At 49.1% G+C, this 14755-nt stretch overlaps 5 protein-coding genes across 5 annotated transcripts; 2 read left to right on the top strand and 3 right to left on the bottom strand.

Annotated features, from left to right (window-relative positions):
* Positions 1-2256: 2256 nt before the first annotated feature.
* Positions 2257-3896, top strand: BP5553_05919 (PH protein; the record flags this gene model as incomplete). Its single annotated transcript, XM_032014542.1, has 4 exons — positions 2257-2370; positions 2447-2572; positions 2621-2713; positions 2763-3896. The coding sequence occupies 4 exons, from the start codon at positions 2257-2259 to the stop codon at positions 3894-3896; spliced, it is 1467 nt and encodes a 488-aa protein (XP_031869223.1).
* Positions 3897-6592: 2696 nt separating this feature from the next.
* Positions 6593-8590, top strand: BP5553_05918 (Uncharacterized protein; the record flags this gene model as incomplete). Its single annotated transcript, XM_032014541.1, has 4 exons — positions 6593-6681; positions 6729-6872; positions 6931-7696; positions 7745-8590. 4 exons carry the CDS (start codon positions 6593-6595, stop codon positions 8588-8590), a joined length of 1845 nt encoding a protein of 614 aa, XP_031869222.1.
* A 520-nt stretch (positions 8591-9110) lies between these two features.
* Positions 9111-10321, bottom strand: BP5553_05917 (uncharacterized protein; the record flags this gene model as incomplete). Its single annotated transcript, XM_032014540.1, has 2 exons — positions 9111-9916; positions 9991-10321. The coding sequence occupies 2 exons, from the start codon at positions 10319-10321 to the stop codon at positions 9111-9113; spliced, it is 1137 nt and encodes a 378-aa protein (XP_031869221.1).
* Positions 10322-11638: 1317 nt separating this feature from the next.
* Positions 11639-12316, bottom strand: BP5553_05916 (uncharacterized protein; the record flags this gene model as incomplete). Its single annotated transcript, XM_032014539.1, has 3 exons — positions 11639-11728; positions 11783-12188; positions 12240-12316. The coding sequence occupies 3 exons, from the start codon at positions 12314-12316 to the stop codon at positions 11639-11641; spliced, it is 573 nt and encodes a 190-aa protein (XP_031869220.1).
* Positions 12317-13205: 889 nt separating this feature from the next.
* BP5553_05915 (uncharacterized protein) lies at positions 13206-14672 on the bottom strand (the record flags this gene model as incomplete). The annotated part of the gene is made up of 2 exons (XM_032014538.1): positions 13206-13635; positions 14032-14672. 2 exons carry the CDS (start codon positions 14670-14672, stop codon positions 13206-13208), a joined length of 1071 nt encoding a protein of 356 aa, XP_031869219.1.
* Positions 14673-14755: the final 83 nt, after the last annotated feature.

Genomic DNA, 14755 nt, shown 5'->3' with positions numbered 1-14755 from the left:
GTCAGTAGGCTGGAGGATTCCTAGCAGGCGGCAATTTTCAGCAGTACAACACTCTACTCTAACGGGGCTGCACGACTGCCAGGTCGAAAGCTGCCGGCAGAATGCGATAGAGTGTGGCTACGACCATGGCGGCGGGGGGGCTTGGAAGGGCTTAAGATCTTGCTGTCTGACAGGCACGAGAGTCGTCAGCGTGACGGTAGCTTGCAGTCTTGGGCGTGCTAAGGCTGATGGTTCGCCTTCCCCTATTTCTGGACGACAATGAAATTGAATGGCTGCTTCATCTACACACTCTATGGAGTCTAGGGAGAATCACCGCCAGCAACCGTTCTCGTGGCCAAGGAAGAACGGAGAAGTGCTCCTAATCCAACCTACCACTCAAAAGCAATCCCCTATAGGCGAGTGGCCCATGGGCGCTTAAGTGCGTGCGCATGGCCATGACATTTAGGGAATGAGTTATTATTAACGTTATTTGTTATTGCCACACCTGTTTCATCAATTATCTTATATCGCTGCTCTCTGTCAAGCTCTGTGCTCTTTAGAAGACATTGAGGCTTAGCCGGCATGAAGTATGCCAAGGCCTGTTACTGTTACATTGAGAGGATGAGAAACATGTTTTTGGAGCCAGGGGGGTGTTGTGTTTATGCGCCTCTGAACACACCATCATGCGAAACCCCTTTGTTTTCAAGGCTTACGGAATACCTCCGTATGAAATTTCAACGCATCAATAGCGGCGCCCGAATTGTCCACATTCCCGAATCTAGTGGCACGAGGCCGAGTTGGGATACTGCCGGGATGTTTTGGATTTGAAGGTACATGGGGGACTTGCTGTTCTTGAGCATACTTGTGGGAAAGCCTTGTTTAAAACCACCCGATGAAGACCTAGTGGTGAAGTATTTCTACAACTTCCATATGGGCCTCCTGTTGCTCTATGTATCCACTTGTCCCTTGCCCCTTTTTCGATTATTTTATCTGCGGGAATAGCACTCCGACTACTGTTAGAGCTATCGGTATCATGTCATGAGCTCCTGGTCATATTCGGGGCTGTTCCTCTGATCGGATATTTGTTTATCGGCTGATTATTTTCCACCCAACCTACAGCTCCACAGGGTATCGGCTTGCACATTCCACACAGACATGTATAATTCATCCCTTCCCTATAGTCGGGGAAACTGTGGCTGCATATCCCCAATTGATCCAAGGCAGTGTCTACCTCCATACTTGTTCTCGTCCTCTTATCCTCATCCTCTTTCTGGGTTGTTCCGGTGGTTCTTTAGAATTTCTTAAGATTTTTTATGCAAGCTGATATTTGACTTAGTCTTTCAATTTGGCGTTTTGGACACACAAACTTCGCCCCTACGCTGTAAAAATACAGGCAGTTAAGTGCCATTTCTAACCATAGGGGCCAGCAACGGCAGGCTTGGATCTGGCCGCACAACAATTACGGTTGGTATCCCGAGGAATTGAGTAGTCCTCGTAGGGAATAATATATAAATTAACGTTTTAGGCGGAAGAATTGGGGGTCAAAATGTCCCTCAAGTCTTATGCCAAGAAAGGTCGCTCGACCTTAGCCCATAACTAACAATGATCCACCATTCTGTTGTAGAGCCTCCCAACGTATCGTATCTGGAAAAGTATGAATTTCATATATAGCAAAGATAGCCTCTAACGGCATTTTGAATGTTAAGATTAAGGCTCGGAGATTGGGCGCTGTGGTACCTGTAGACTGGATCTATTACAAGAAGAACTCGATGGAAAGTACAATTGTTGGTGGGGGTTGGAAGTCATGATGTCATCCCGTCGAGCGACAACCAAATACTAATCTGGATCTTGAGAAACCCGTCGTATGACAGAGTATATAAATTTCTCCTTGATCCCCCCTTTAAAATTGGACGTTAATTTTCTGCTTGCATCGAAAGATACCACCCACCCCAGATTGTTTCTGAACTTTGTCTGATATAAGTTATTAGATAGCGAGCTCTGAAGTAAGTATTTAATTAGGTACCTAATACTTAAGTACGTGCTTTTGTACTGCGTAGCAAGTACAATAGCCAACTCCAAAAAGGACCGTGCCCAGCCAATACAGCTCCAGTACTGCAACCTTACCCCACTAGTTGCGAAGCCCAATGCTCAACAAATCACCCCGCAAACTCCTGGCATTCCTCTGATTGTCGCATCCAATTTGCACTCTTAAGCACGCATCACCATCTTCATGTCAGCTTGCTAACCCGGGAGAAGAAGCGCAAATAATCCTCGAGAATGGCTGAAACGACCGTATCTCCGGGGTCTCACCCCGTAACGATGCCGCTTCGCCAGGCGTCTGGGGTCAGTACAGGGAGCGATCAAGCTGTGCCAACATCTGATCCGAAAGACGTGAGTCCATCCGCCACTATGATCTAGGCTATCGATCCCATGGAGCACACATACTTATACTCGTTATTATCTTTAGACTTCGGAGCTTCTAGCAGAGCGTCTACAGGCTTGGAAACATGCCGTAGGCTATCTCGAGGACTATGTATCTGCTACGGAAAAGGTGGAGAAGGCCCATGCTAAGGAGTACGAGAAGGTGTTGAAGGTAAGTTAGGAATAGCATCACTAGGCTCCTATTCCTGACGAGACCTAGTCGATCCAAAACCCACTGAGAGAAGGGCACCATTTCGATCAGAATCTTGGAGGTGTGGCGAATCTGTTTGAGAATATGAGACAGAATACTCAGGTAGGTCTATGAACGCTCGCCGCTGTGTATATTTTCTAATTTGGAGCAGGGTTTGGCAAATACCCACCTCGAAACCGAAAAGAACCTCAAGGGCTCGGTCCTGCCCATCCTCGAGCGATTGCATAAGGAAATTAAGAACAAGGCGAAAGAGCTGGCTTCTGGTGCCGCCAAATCTGCGAAGGAGGTTGAGAAGGCGCGAAATTCCACACAGAAGCACATTGAGATGCTCGGGCAGCATACCGCAAGTTTCGAGTCCACTGGCGGGAAGATGCACGCAGAGCAGGATCCATATGTCATCCGTCGAGGTGTCCTCCACAGGCTTTCGCAGCAGGTAATGTTCGAGAACAACCACCGGCATGATGTTATCTCGGTGCAGAACAACTTCGCCCAATTCGAGGCGCATATCCTCGAAGTCATCCAGCAGGCATTGATGTCCTTTAACCAATTCGTCACCGGCCAAGCACAACGACAGCAGGAGCTTTATTCTGACATGCTTGCGTCGGCTGTCAGTATCCCTCCGGATTTTGAGTGGACTCGATTTTCCGGACGGAACAGCCATATTCTCATCGATCCTTCATCGCCAGACCGCACTGTCGAAGGAACCTCTTTCGCCAACCAAGAGCACAAGAGCACCAAAGCAGTGATTGAAGGTACTCTTGAAAGAAAGTCGCGAAATAAGCTCAGTTTCTCTGGTTACTCGACTGGATATTACGTCGTGACCCCCTCGAAATTCCTCCATGAATTCAAGGACAATGATAATCTGCGACACGACGCTACCCCGGAACTTACTATCTTTCTCCCAGACGCAACAATCGGCACTCCGAGCGGCGAGAAATTCAACGTGAAGGGCAAGGACGTCAGCAAAGGCATTGGAAGCAAGCTATCCGGGTCTTCCGAAGTCCAATTCAAGGCCCATACAGCCGCGGACGCCCAAAACTGGTTTGATGTTATCAGATCCGTGGTTGGTTCTGCGCCGTCTGGATCTTACAGTGGAAGCACCCCTACATCTCCCATCTCCCCGGTTGACACGAAGACTCCCGCTCCACTGCAAACCCAGTTGTCAGGGGTGACTACTGGGCAGACTATTGCATCTCCAGCCACCGCGACCCCTGTGAGTGCTGTTGGCAAAACTGCAACAGCTCCAGTTGGTGCCGAAAAGCCAATTGGTGAGGGGAAGGTCTAGACGATGTGCCCTATATCAATGTGGGGTTAAACTCCAAGGAGGATGCCATGATCCTCGGGCAATCGAGAGGATTTGAATAATATCTAATTGGATAATTGAATTCGAGGTCTTTAAAGCGCGGTGTAGCCGAGTCATCTGAGCAATGTCCAGTGACAGATGGTCTTTCTTGCGTTCTTTCGATCCTTAGCACGTTATGATATAATATACGAAGTACACTATTGTAGTCCAGATCTCCCAATTTCTCCAACCCAGCCTTGTGAAGATATAAAACACCGGAGCACAGGTCGACAAATCAAACCTCGAAGGAAGCAACGTGGGGCCGAGGCCCGAGGGCAGATCTGAGCGGATACCACACGCGGCAGAGATATTCTATTTCCGGGCAGCATCATCCCCATTTCGGCGTCTAGAGGGCACAGGGGGTTTTGTTGCACGTAGCACCGCACGCGCATCGGCGATCTGATCGATCGGTCGATCGCGAGAATTCGCTTGGGACATCAACTGCTCCCGTGACCAGAGATGCATCAGGTGTCACGAGATACAAGACACGAGACACGGGTCTCGAGTCACGACACCACAACATCAACATCAACTGCAACTGCAACTGCAACTATAGCTATAGCTACATTCATTAGATACCACAGCAGACATTGTCTAAAATTAAAGCTATTATATTTTTTACGTTGATATTGAGGGCTTGAATCTGAGAGAGTCCGAGAACAAGTTCCTGGCAATTTAATCGCTCCTTGGTTTGCTATCCTTTTGCTCCGGCAGACCATATAAAAGAACTGGTATAGCGATAAGATGGGATCTGATAGCTCGCTTGCGATTTGAGAGACTTCACCATTGTGTAAGTGGGGGAATTGTCAAGGTTGTACTGAAGTCCGACCATAAGCATCTCGTGTATGTATCACGGGAAGATATATCAGACACATTACTACTATTGTTATTATTGTCACCTAGAGGAGCCGGCGATGTCGGACTGCCACGCCCCCCCCTGCTATCTGCTCTCTGGGCTGGAACGAACGAGCGAGACTCGAGTGCTTTCGTATTACGCTAGGGATGACCTAATCGGCGCCACGACGCTGTGTTCGTGTCGCCTTGTGCTTGCTGTACCTGGTTAGGTAGCCTAGAGGTTAGCCTGGTACGATACGACGATAGGCGTCGCGCTACATACATACGTATGTAGGGTCTACTTCAGAGGTAGTTGGCAACTTTATATAGTACGAAGTACCTGTGCCCTGATATAATAAGGGGAGACCCACTGAGGTGTTTCTTTCGTGTTCGAAACTTACTCGTACGAAACTTTGCTGCCAAAAAAGGGCTCTCTCTCCCGCCTATTTCCGAGGGTGATTTTAGCACATGTTTCAGTGGTGCTGGTAGATAATTAAAGTGGCTTTTCACGAGATCGTCCGACCGCCTCTTATCTTATCGCGCAAATCTCGTCAAATGACGCAAGATACTGTATAAAATTCTCTAATGCCTGCAAGGTACTGTACACAGAGAGTTCGTAACACCGGCTCTACTTCGTACTCTCGGGAATGAAAAAGCTAAATTGGGTGAGAAATGGAGAGTCGTTGAGTTGTAGGGAGCCAATAGGCAGCTCTATTGCAGCCATGGCTCCTGGAGTTTGCAAGCGGCAGGCTATCGGAGATCCTTTGCGTAGCACTTGTCGCCGTTAACGTATGTACAAGTACCTATTACTCGCTATCGCTGACGAAGCCGGGATTGTGAAGCCCCAAGCCCCTTCTTGCCCTTCCATTCTTCCTTCTCGACTCTCGGCTCTCCAGAAGCGAGCGGTGAAGAGCGTGGGATCGCCGCAAACCTCATTCCACATCCCACATGGCGTCTTATTACGACGCCGCTGCCAGCAGCATATCGCCACGCCACATACGAAGTAGGGGTCTCGGGCGTGTCACTATTCTGGTCTGATTTGGCATTTCATAGGGCAGGCAATGCCGCGATCCGCCCATGGGCTCCCCCCCGGCTGCCGGTGCACATGCACTGCACACTGTCTGCGGCCGGTCCCCAGGGCTGAGCGTTGCTTTTGTTGCAGCGGGAACGTGAACGTGAACGTGCGTGAACCATTGCTCTTCAAAAGTTCCCAAATCCCAAATCCCAATCCACGGGATATTTGTTGCTGGCTGTTAGCTAGGCTTGTTAGGAGTCCTCTTCAAAGCCTATTTACGATTTGGCCAGAGCGACAGAGACACGACGGAAAACCCCCCACTCGACTTGTTTAGTGCGAAGATACCAAGTACCCACCCGCTCTGTGTTCATAGTCATCGATCGCAAGAACTCTCCCTCGCCATTCCTGCTGCTGCCCTGAATACCAAACCGGTCCTAATCCCTAGACTGGGCGGTCTAGGTCGCTGCCGGCAGCTTGTGACTCGCTCTGTGCCTGCCAGCTGAACGCGTGTAATCGACCAGAAAACAACCTAGAACCTCCAGCCTACGCCTTCTATACTACGGAAGGGTCGACCACTGCCAATTATCTGGTAGCTACCAGAGATCTCGACCTCGAGCTCGAATTCAAACCTGAGACCAACCGCCAGTTACCCATATATCAATACTCAAACATCATCTTTCCTCCCGAGCTCCCATTCAACGAGAAGGACGCCTCCCATGCTCGGTGCCCCATATATTTCAACCCTTCATACAACATAAGGATCTGAGAGGCGCTCAGAGATTCAGATGCAATGCCGGTCAGGGTATCTAGCTTGTTGGGTTTAAAGTCCCTTGGAAATGCTGCCTTGGGCAAATCAAGTGCCACTCTCTTCGAGATTCGGTACGATGCCCTACTCCCATTCTATAGCGGTTGTTAACACTTCGCAGCCTCGATAACGACATTATCATTCTGCGCGGATCAGAGGACGAAGCAGCCAGCCAGATGCTCACCGGGACGGTGGTGTTATGCCTGCCAACTGCTTTGAAAATCGAAGATGTGCATCTGCGGATGACTGGTCAATTGAAACTAGGGTGAGGTCCTATACTTTTCGGGCTATGCATTATCAAAAGCTGACAATATTGCAACTAGATGGGCGGAGCAGAAAATTACACCCAGCGGCGTACACACCGAACGTGTCGGAAGGACCACGGAAATATTCAATCACAGATGGGACCCATTCGTCGGTAGAACTGGCCATGGGTCATCTTCCCGGGGCATGACTCTACAGGCTGGAAACTATGAATGGCCGTTCTCTGTTAAGATAGACGGCTCCACTCCCGAGAGCGTCGAGGGCATGACCGATAGCCACATCATATACAAGTTGAAAGCTACCGTGGCTCGTGGAAAGTTTGCATATGATCTGCATACCTGGAAGCCCGTGCGCATTATCCGGACCTTGGATCCTGCCGCCGAGGAAATAACGGAGACCTTGACTATAGACAATGTTTGGACGCACAAAGTCGAGTATCAGATTATCGTCCCCCAGAAAGCCATTATCTTTGGAACGGCCATCCCCCTTGAAATGAAGTTCACGCCACTAGTAAAAGGCTTGAAAGTTGGAAAGGTCGAAGTCGAGCTTGTGGAACATCAAGAGATTTCCATCCGCGGCATACATGCACAGAAAGTTCGCAAAAACCAGAGGCAGATTGGTAAATGGGTCTTTGACATAGGCGATGAGCACTATCATGAAGCTCTAGATGATAGCAGCCATGATGGTTACACGTTGAAAGAGATACTACCATTACCAAAAACGCTGAGTCGGTGTTTACAGAATATGGATGTTCGAGGGATAAGAGTCAGCCACAAGGTCCATTTCCACGTCGCCTTGCATAACCCGGATGGGCACATCTCTGAGGTGAGATCTTTTATTTTACTTTGGTTGCAGATATACTGACCCATCTAGCTGCGCGCCGTTATGCCGTTGACAATTTTCATTTCACCAAACATGCCACTCAATGCTGATGGATGTCTTGTGGACCAAACGCCGCTGAGCACCGAGTCGTTCAACATAGTACAGCATGCTCCACCTCTCTATGGAGAGCATGTTCTCGACCAGCTATACGCAGATATCGATCAAACGGGTTATATGACACCTATGCCTCAGTCAGGAGTTAGAACTCCGTTCTACAGTCACTCTATGACTGGTTCATTGGAAAACCTAGCATCCATCGCTGCCACCACCGAATCAGCAGATGTCCTTCCACCTGCGGAATTGGCTTCCAGGCTGCAGGATATAAACTTACGGCCACGGAATCTCGTTCGAGGGCTTCCTGGCTCCGACTCTGAAGCGACGACTCCGGACCGCCGCCATTCCGGCCAATTTAGTGATCCCCAGAGTCGCCGGGCCAGCGCAGAAGCGGAGATCGCTGCTATTCTGCCAAACAGGGCAAGTCGTTTACCTACTCCAGAGCACATCGACTACCCGGAGCTTGGAAACTTGAACCAGGTTCCGTCGTACAACACGGCTGTGAAGGCTCCGGCGGGGCGTTCAAACCATAGTGATGGCTTGCCTGATTACGATACTGCGGTGTCAGCGCCTAACACAACACCTCCTAGTCCGACGCCGCGGATGGCTGACACCAATGTCCTTGCTGTTGGGGCTAGACACAACGAGGGCAGGCATGGCACGAACCGAAGTTCTATAACTGGCCTTGGAATGACTCCTGTCCATCAAACCCCATCCCCCGTGTCAACAGATGCCGAAGATCGGAGAAGATTGCAATTATTACAGGATAGAGGGGGACATTGAATTGTGGAGTTTGGGACGGGGTAAAATGGTACTTTCGCATTGGGTGGCGTTTAGGATAGAGGATACCCACGAACTTGTTTATACGGAAAAGACCCGTGTACGAAGCGCCCCTTGGCCTATTAGGCTATTAATTGGAGGGATCCGGTCGGAAAATACCCCACTGATTCTTAATTTTCTTCTATCACTATAGACTTTCTTTCGAGTCCTCGCAACCAATCCTTAGCGTACATAAGGTTGCATAATTTAGATAATAATATCAACAGCGAGTGACAAAACCTTTTCTCATGTTGGCTCCTACGAGATTAATGAACGGAAGAGCTCGAACAATATAGAGAAGAAGATATGGCGTAGGTTTTGGTATAACTTATGAGTGTGGTTATCCTCCCGGGTGACTTTGATAACCTGTAGAGTAAAAAGGGGTCATAATAGACGATATGTAAACCGTACTGACTTTCATAGCCCATCGTGGCAACACCTATAATCTATACATAATGTAACATATCCATAACCCATACATATCTTACACATCCTCCCCTCCAACAAGCAACACAACACTCCCAAACTGTCTCCGGACATCCTCCTTATCCACATCATGCGTGTCTTCCACCTCACCCCACATCCCAGTTTGCCAATCGACCTCTAGACTTGCCGCCCTCGCCGCATCCTCAATACCAAACTTCCCCTCCGCAGACTGCTCATTTCTTAGGTGCTTAAGCTCCGGGCTCCACTCCACTAGTAACCTCACCGCAAGCAACAAGCCCTTACCCGCCAAAACCGCTCTCTCCAACCCCGCCAGTTCAAACGCAGGAAGCGCAGTAATCCAACCCCTGACTACATCCTTGGTCATCTGCGGCTGGCTTTTTGGCACGATACTGTCTGAATCCAACACCGGCACGATTTCCACACCGGGCCACACTTTTTCCGTAAGGAACGATATGATAGGCTGGGCAGTCCTCCTCTGAATCGACCGTAAGCTTTCCGTCCGGCCGACGTGGGTTTCGTATCCCGGCGGGTCAGGTACTGCTTCTGGCGCCCAGCAGAGCAGCGAGTCCGTGTCTAGATACCGCATTACGGTATCCACGATACCTGTTCGGATGGTGCCGCCCGCCCCCCCAGTGGCTTTATCCTCGTCGACGATGTCGAGGGCCCGGGAGATGAGCGAGGTTAAGGGAATGAGATGATGGCGGAGGGCTTGTTGCGCGGAGACTAGGAGGTCCCATTCGAGTGCTAATGCGGTGGCTAGATGTGGCTTGCTGGCGGGGATAGTGAGGATTTCTTTGGAGACGCGGCGGATGGGACGGGTGTCGAGGTGGACTTGGAGACCTTCTATTTAGATGCGTTAGTTTAGATACGACAATTGTAGTTTTTTAAGGGCAGGGGATTGGGATATAGGTATTTACCGTCAACATGGTGCACATGGACATGCTTCCAGAATCTTTTCGTCTTCGCGCTTCCTCCTCCCTTTCCCGCCGCCACGGATCGCAAATCTTGCCCTCTCTTTAACAACTCTGCTTGTTTCCGCCGCCGGGCAACGCGAGCATCGGCATGGTGTGCGCTGGGAGTAGGTGGGTTTGGGGGAGGACCTGTTGCGGTGATGGGGGCTACGGTTGCGTGGGGTGCTGGAGGGGCGTGGAAGTTGCGCTGCGTGAAGATAGATGCTGTTTGATGGCGTGGACAGATCCGAAGAGCGAGCCCGCTTTCGCTGATGGGTAATTGGGATATGCGCTTCATGGTGCAGGCGGTGGTCGTCGTAGTGTGTCGTTGATACTGAGTGATGGGAACTTTTTACATAGGACGAGAGACCTTCGTCATTTGCATGAGGTGGTCGGTGCGCAGCACGAGAAATCATCCAGAGAAATCATCCAGAGTACGAACGGCTCCTTTGAACTCCGGGTGGTTTTTCTTGCTAATATCTCCCTTGCGGTCTCGTGTTGTGCATTTACCTTATAAACCTACAATTAAAATTCCTCACTGGTTAATGGTAGAATCGAGGTATACCTCTTATAAATAGTTTCCGGACCCTTGACCCCACGAAATACAACACCACCACCAGTACCTTGGGTGCAATGATTGGTCTCTTTCCGGGGTCAACCATGTTATCCCAAACTTCACCCCCTCCTCTTTATCTAAGATACCTATCCTTTGCTAGCTGTATCGTTGACTTTGCCATCCTCCCTCTACTGGGTTGGGTTTCAACCCGGGGGGGGGGGGGACATTACGCGTGGGGATGAGAGCTGATCTCGGACTGGCTCTATTAATAACGTCAACAAGGGAAAAGAAAGGCAGTTCTTGGCCATTTGGGGCATCATAACTTTTGTAGAACAGGCTTTGCATCTCTAGTTGCGATAATAGCATCTCGAGCCTTTTAGTCCTGTTAAAAATGGAGTTTGTGCCCGAAGTCTTCTACGGGTGGACAAAATATTATTTGTACGCTTTTTCAGTAGCGGCAAATATTCAGTTTACAATTTTTCAAGCTACCGAATTCTATTTGCTCTCAATTTATGCCCCAGTAGGAGATAAGAGACTAGAGAGTGATTCTCTAGACATGCGAATACCTTACCTCCACTAAATTATGTCCTAAGAGCAGTATACCACCCCTTATACTTAGCAATCAGTGCTCAAGAACTAGCTCAACGTTAGTTAAAACATACCGTACTAGAAATCTATCTTACATTTAAATTACGTTATATTTGAAAGAGTACACAAAAGGACAAGACAAGCAGTACTTTTCCGTCTCGGGTGCACTTGTAGGGTGTATTATATCCAGTCGAGACGATATCGCAAATCGATGAGGGAGCCAACCTGAAGCCCAAGTCCTATACCAAGCCCATGGAGTCATACACAATCCGTAGTATCTTCAAAATTCAACCTCAACGCAGCTCTGCACGCACATCGAAGACGGGAAAGATACATTACAGAATGGATATATAGAGAAAAAATGTCTCGCCTAGAACGCTATACTCCTTAGTATTACTGTGTATATCTAAGCATGTTGTATACAGTACATAGAACGAAATGAAGATAAGCTAGCGGGCAGCGCTATATGTTTCATGAGGTGAAGTTAACTCCGCGCTTCTGCCAGTCATGAGCAGCCACGCAAAGGTCGAGGTCCATGAAGACTGTAGTATCGGGGCATCCCTTCTCAACGTGTTAGCAATCCCTCTGTGGCCAACGGAGCTTGCGCAGACGCACCTTAGTAGCCTCTTGGTCAAATAATTGATATGCCGCGTGACAAGTTACATCTGCAGGGCACAGGATGGGTTTGCAAGTGCCGGAACCGGCGCCGGGACCGGTAGGAACTGCTCTGACATTGGAAGACCTGAATGGAGCCCCCACGACGCCGCCACTGATCCCGTCGAGGTCGCTCAGGTCAAAGTAAAAATTGTCCGACACGGCATATTCGAACTGCAAAATACCGCTGATGAAATCGAAATCTAGCGATATTTTGATGCTGATACCTGTCCCATCAGCGATGGTGTTGATGGAAGCTTGGCCTCCAGGTGCGATAGTCAATGGATCACCGTCGCAGTCGCCGGTGTCAGGGTTCGCGTCACAGCCACCATTATGTGACTCTCGGATGTAGACTTTGTTGCCGCAACTGTGTATGTTATTGGATTATGTTGGTAATAAGGTATATTTGTAAACCTACTAGTTTTGAATGTCAATAGCAGCAAAGGCTAGTGATACTAAAGCAAGCAAAACACCAAAGGCACACAAGGTGCGCATTTTGAATTCTAGCGATCTAGGTGCTTGAGGTTGGCTTTGCAGGAGCTTCAGGCTCGATAGCTATTGTGGATTATGAATAGTAACGAATAGAGAGAAAAGTACGAGATAGACAAGAAGACCTCAATCAGAACATTATAGCGCAGATATTAGAAGATCAAAACGTGGGAAAAGAGAGAAATCGGGCCAGAGCAACGACGTAACCACCCATATATATAGCCAGACATTTCGTAGGAAGGTTCCACGTCCGAGGCCTCCGAGTCCCTTAATCCGAGCCTACTTGTGTCTAGTTGGGTGTTTGGAAGTCTGCCCAGCCTAGATGCGCCGCTACTCAGCGACCATAATGGCCTCGATCTCACCTGATGATGATGATAGAAGCGGTTCCGACACAGTTCAAGCTTTTTAAATCCCGGAATTTGCGGCTAAGTGTGGAGATATACCACGAAATATCGGGGGAAATAGAGTCTGCGAAGTTAAAAATGGCCTTCATTGCGCGAAATAATGCTTGACCTAAGGATAGAAACCCGTTCCTGTGGATGCATTCCTCGAGCGCTGACCCCGATAAGCCTTGGCAGGAGATACATCTTGGCAGGAGACAAAGAGAGGGCTTGGCAGGAGAGCCGAGTTTATGTGAAGCTCACGTGAGTTAAGCGATGCTTCCCCCTATTTTGCGAGTTGATTCGTAGAGCCGCTCCTAGCGTTGGGGTTTGTCTGATGATGCTGGATGATGCTAGATGATGCTGATCCGAAACAAACAGAAACCAACCGAAGCGAAAGTTACATGCAATAGTAGGGAATCCACACACTCACCATATGACCAGCACCTAGGTTCTTTTTCGGCAGCTCTCCTCAGGTCGGCCCAGGTGTGTCCACCATCTCGGAGTCCTACATATCAAACCCTCCGCCCCTCTGAGTCGAGCACATGGGCACAGAGATATAGGGTGGCCTCAGTTTGAACTTTCCATTGGTAGAAAACACCCTCCAGTTTGGTAGCTAGACCCTTCTCTTTGGAAAACTTCTCTGGATCCCCTAGTGCTTTCCGCTTTTGCTTCCGCTGGGTTTCTTCAGCAACTGCTGATGCTGATGCTGGTGTTGAATTTGAGACCTCAAGTAAGAACTCAGCAAGTGGGTCTTCGTGAATGATCCGGTTGGTAAATCCGTTCTCATGTGTTAGGTTCTGGACTCGGACCTTGTTCTCCAAGTTGTCCACAGCACTGTTGGCCAGTTCCTTGGTGATGCCGAGAGCTGCGTCCATTGACTTTAAGCTTCCTGAGCCTCCGTCGGCATTTAGTCGAAGAACTAGTCTTGTTACTGTCAAGTTCCTAAGAGATGTTAATGTAAAATCTATTGTTAACCTAGAATCTGCTGTCAAGTTATTCTTTGACATATCCCATTACCTTTTAAACTATCTACAGAAAATGTGATATAGTAAAACATCAAATAATTCCGGGATTTGGCCGCCGGATCGCCGCCAAACATATTTGCTGGGACAGTAAATTGTCGTTACTAATAGAGCAGCAGAGCGAATTAAGCCGAACTAACGACACAATCAGCTCCGGAACAGACCGCATCACTAACGGCCACCCAGGAGGAGTTGCGGTTTCCAGCAGTATTATCGCCCTCTGTATCCTTCAATACCAGCGACGGTGTTGTCAAAATGACATTGCGGACAAGAGAAGTTGACAGTTACGTATGGCAGATATGCAAGGATAATATACCAACGCATAATGGGCAGCACATTTGCTGTTAAATCGTTCACCGAGCCGTTCTCGAATCCGGACGCTTCCAGTACACCTTGCAGGACACCATTATTGAAACAAGCGTTCGGGGGCATGGCTGCCATCGCAGCATATTTGTTAATCTGTCTCCTGGATTCCCTTATATCTTTCGGTGCCTTTCCGGGATTGTCGCGATTGCACTCGTAGAGTGTTAGAGAACACCCAGGCTTTTGAGACACAGGAGACAATTCGCTGCAGGCGAGATCTGGATCCGTCACAGAACGAAGATCTCCACTGTACTCCGCGCTGTCAAGGGCATCGTCCCCGAAGCCAACAAGGTGATGATTGTCCATTCTCCGGACCATAAACGGTGCCCTCGCAGAGGGCCTTGACGTTCCCCTAGACCTTTGCGATCTAACCCAAAGCCAAGGATCCCTTCTCCAATCGTAAAGTGCTATGTAAATGGTCTTCCGTGGCGCGTAACGCTCCGCTTGTTGGACAGGGCCATAATGTGTCTTTCTCGTAGTACGCATAGCGTCGGGTTTCTCCAAAGTCAATCTGATATTCTGGTCGGGAGTCGCAGGCCCAGTGGTAGTCCTGCATCGAGCGGTTCGGGTCGATGAGTTGCTCACTGAAGTCATCCTGGGCTGAGAAAGTCGTGGGAGAGTCTGAGGGGACTAGCTGGTTGTGAAGTCTCAATGGGATGCTCTCGGTTACGAATAAG

Source organism: Venustampulla echinocandica (genome assembly GCF_003357145.1).
Source record: "Venustampulla echinocandica strain BP 5553 chromosome Unknown scaffold_3, whole genome shotgun sequence".
NCBI lineage: Eukaryota > Fungi > Ascomycota > Leotiomycetes > Helotiales > Pleuroascaceae > Venustampulla > Venustampulla echinocandica.
Note: the sequence above shows the minus strand (reverse complement) of the source record. Positions and strands in the feature narration are given on the sequence as shown.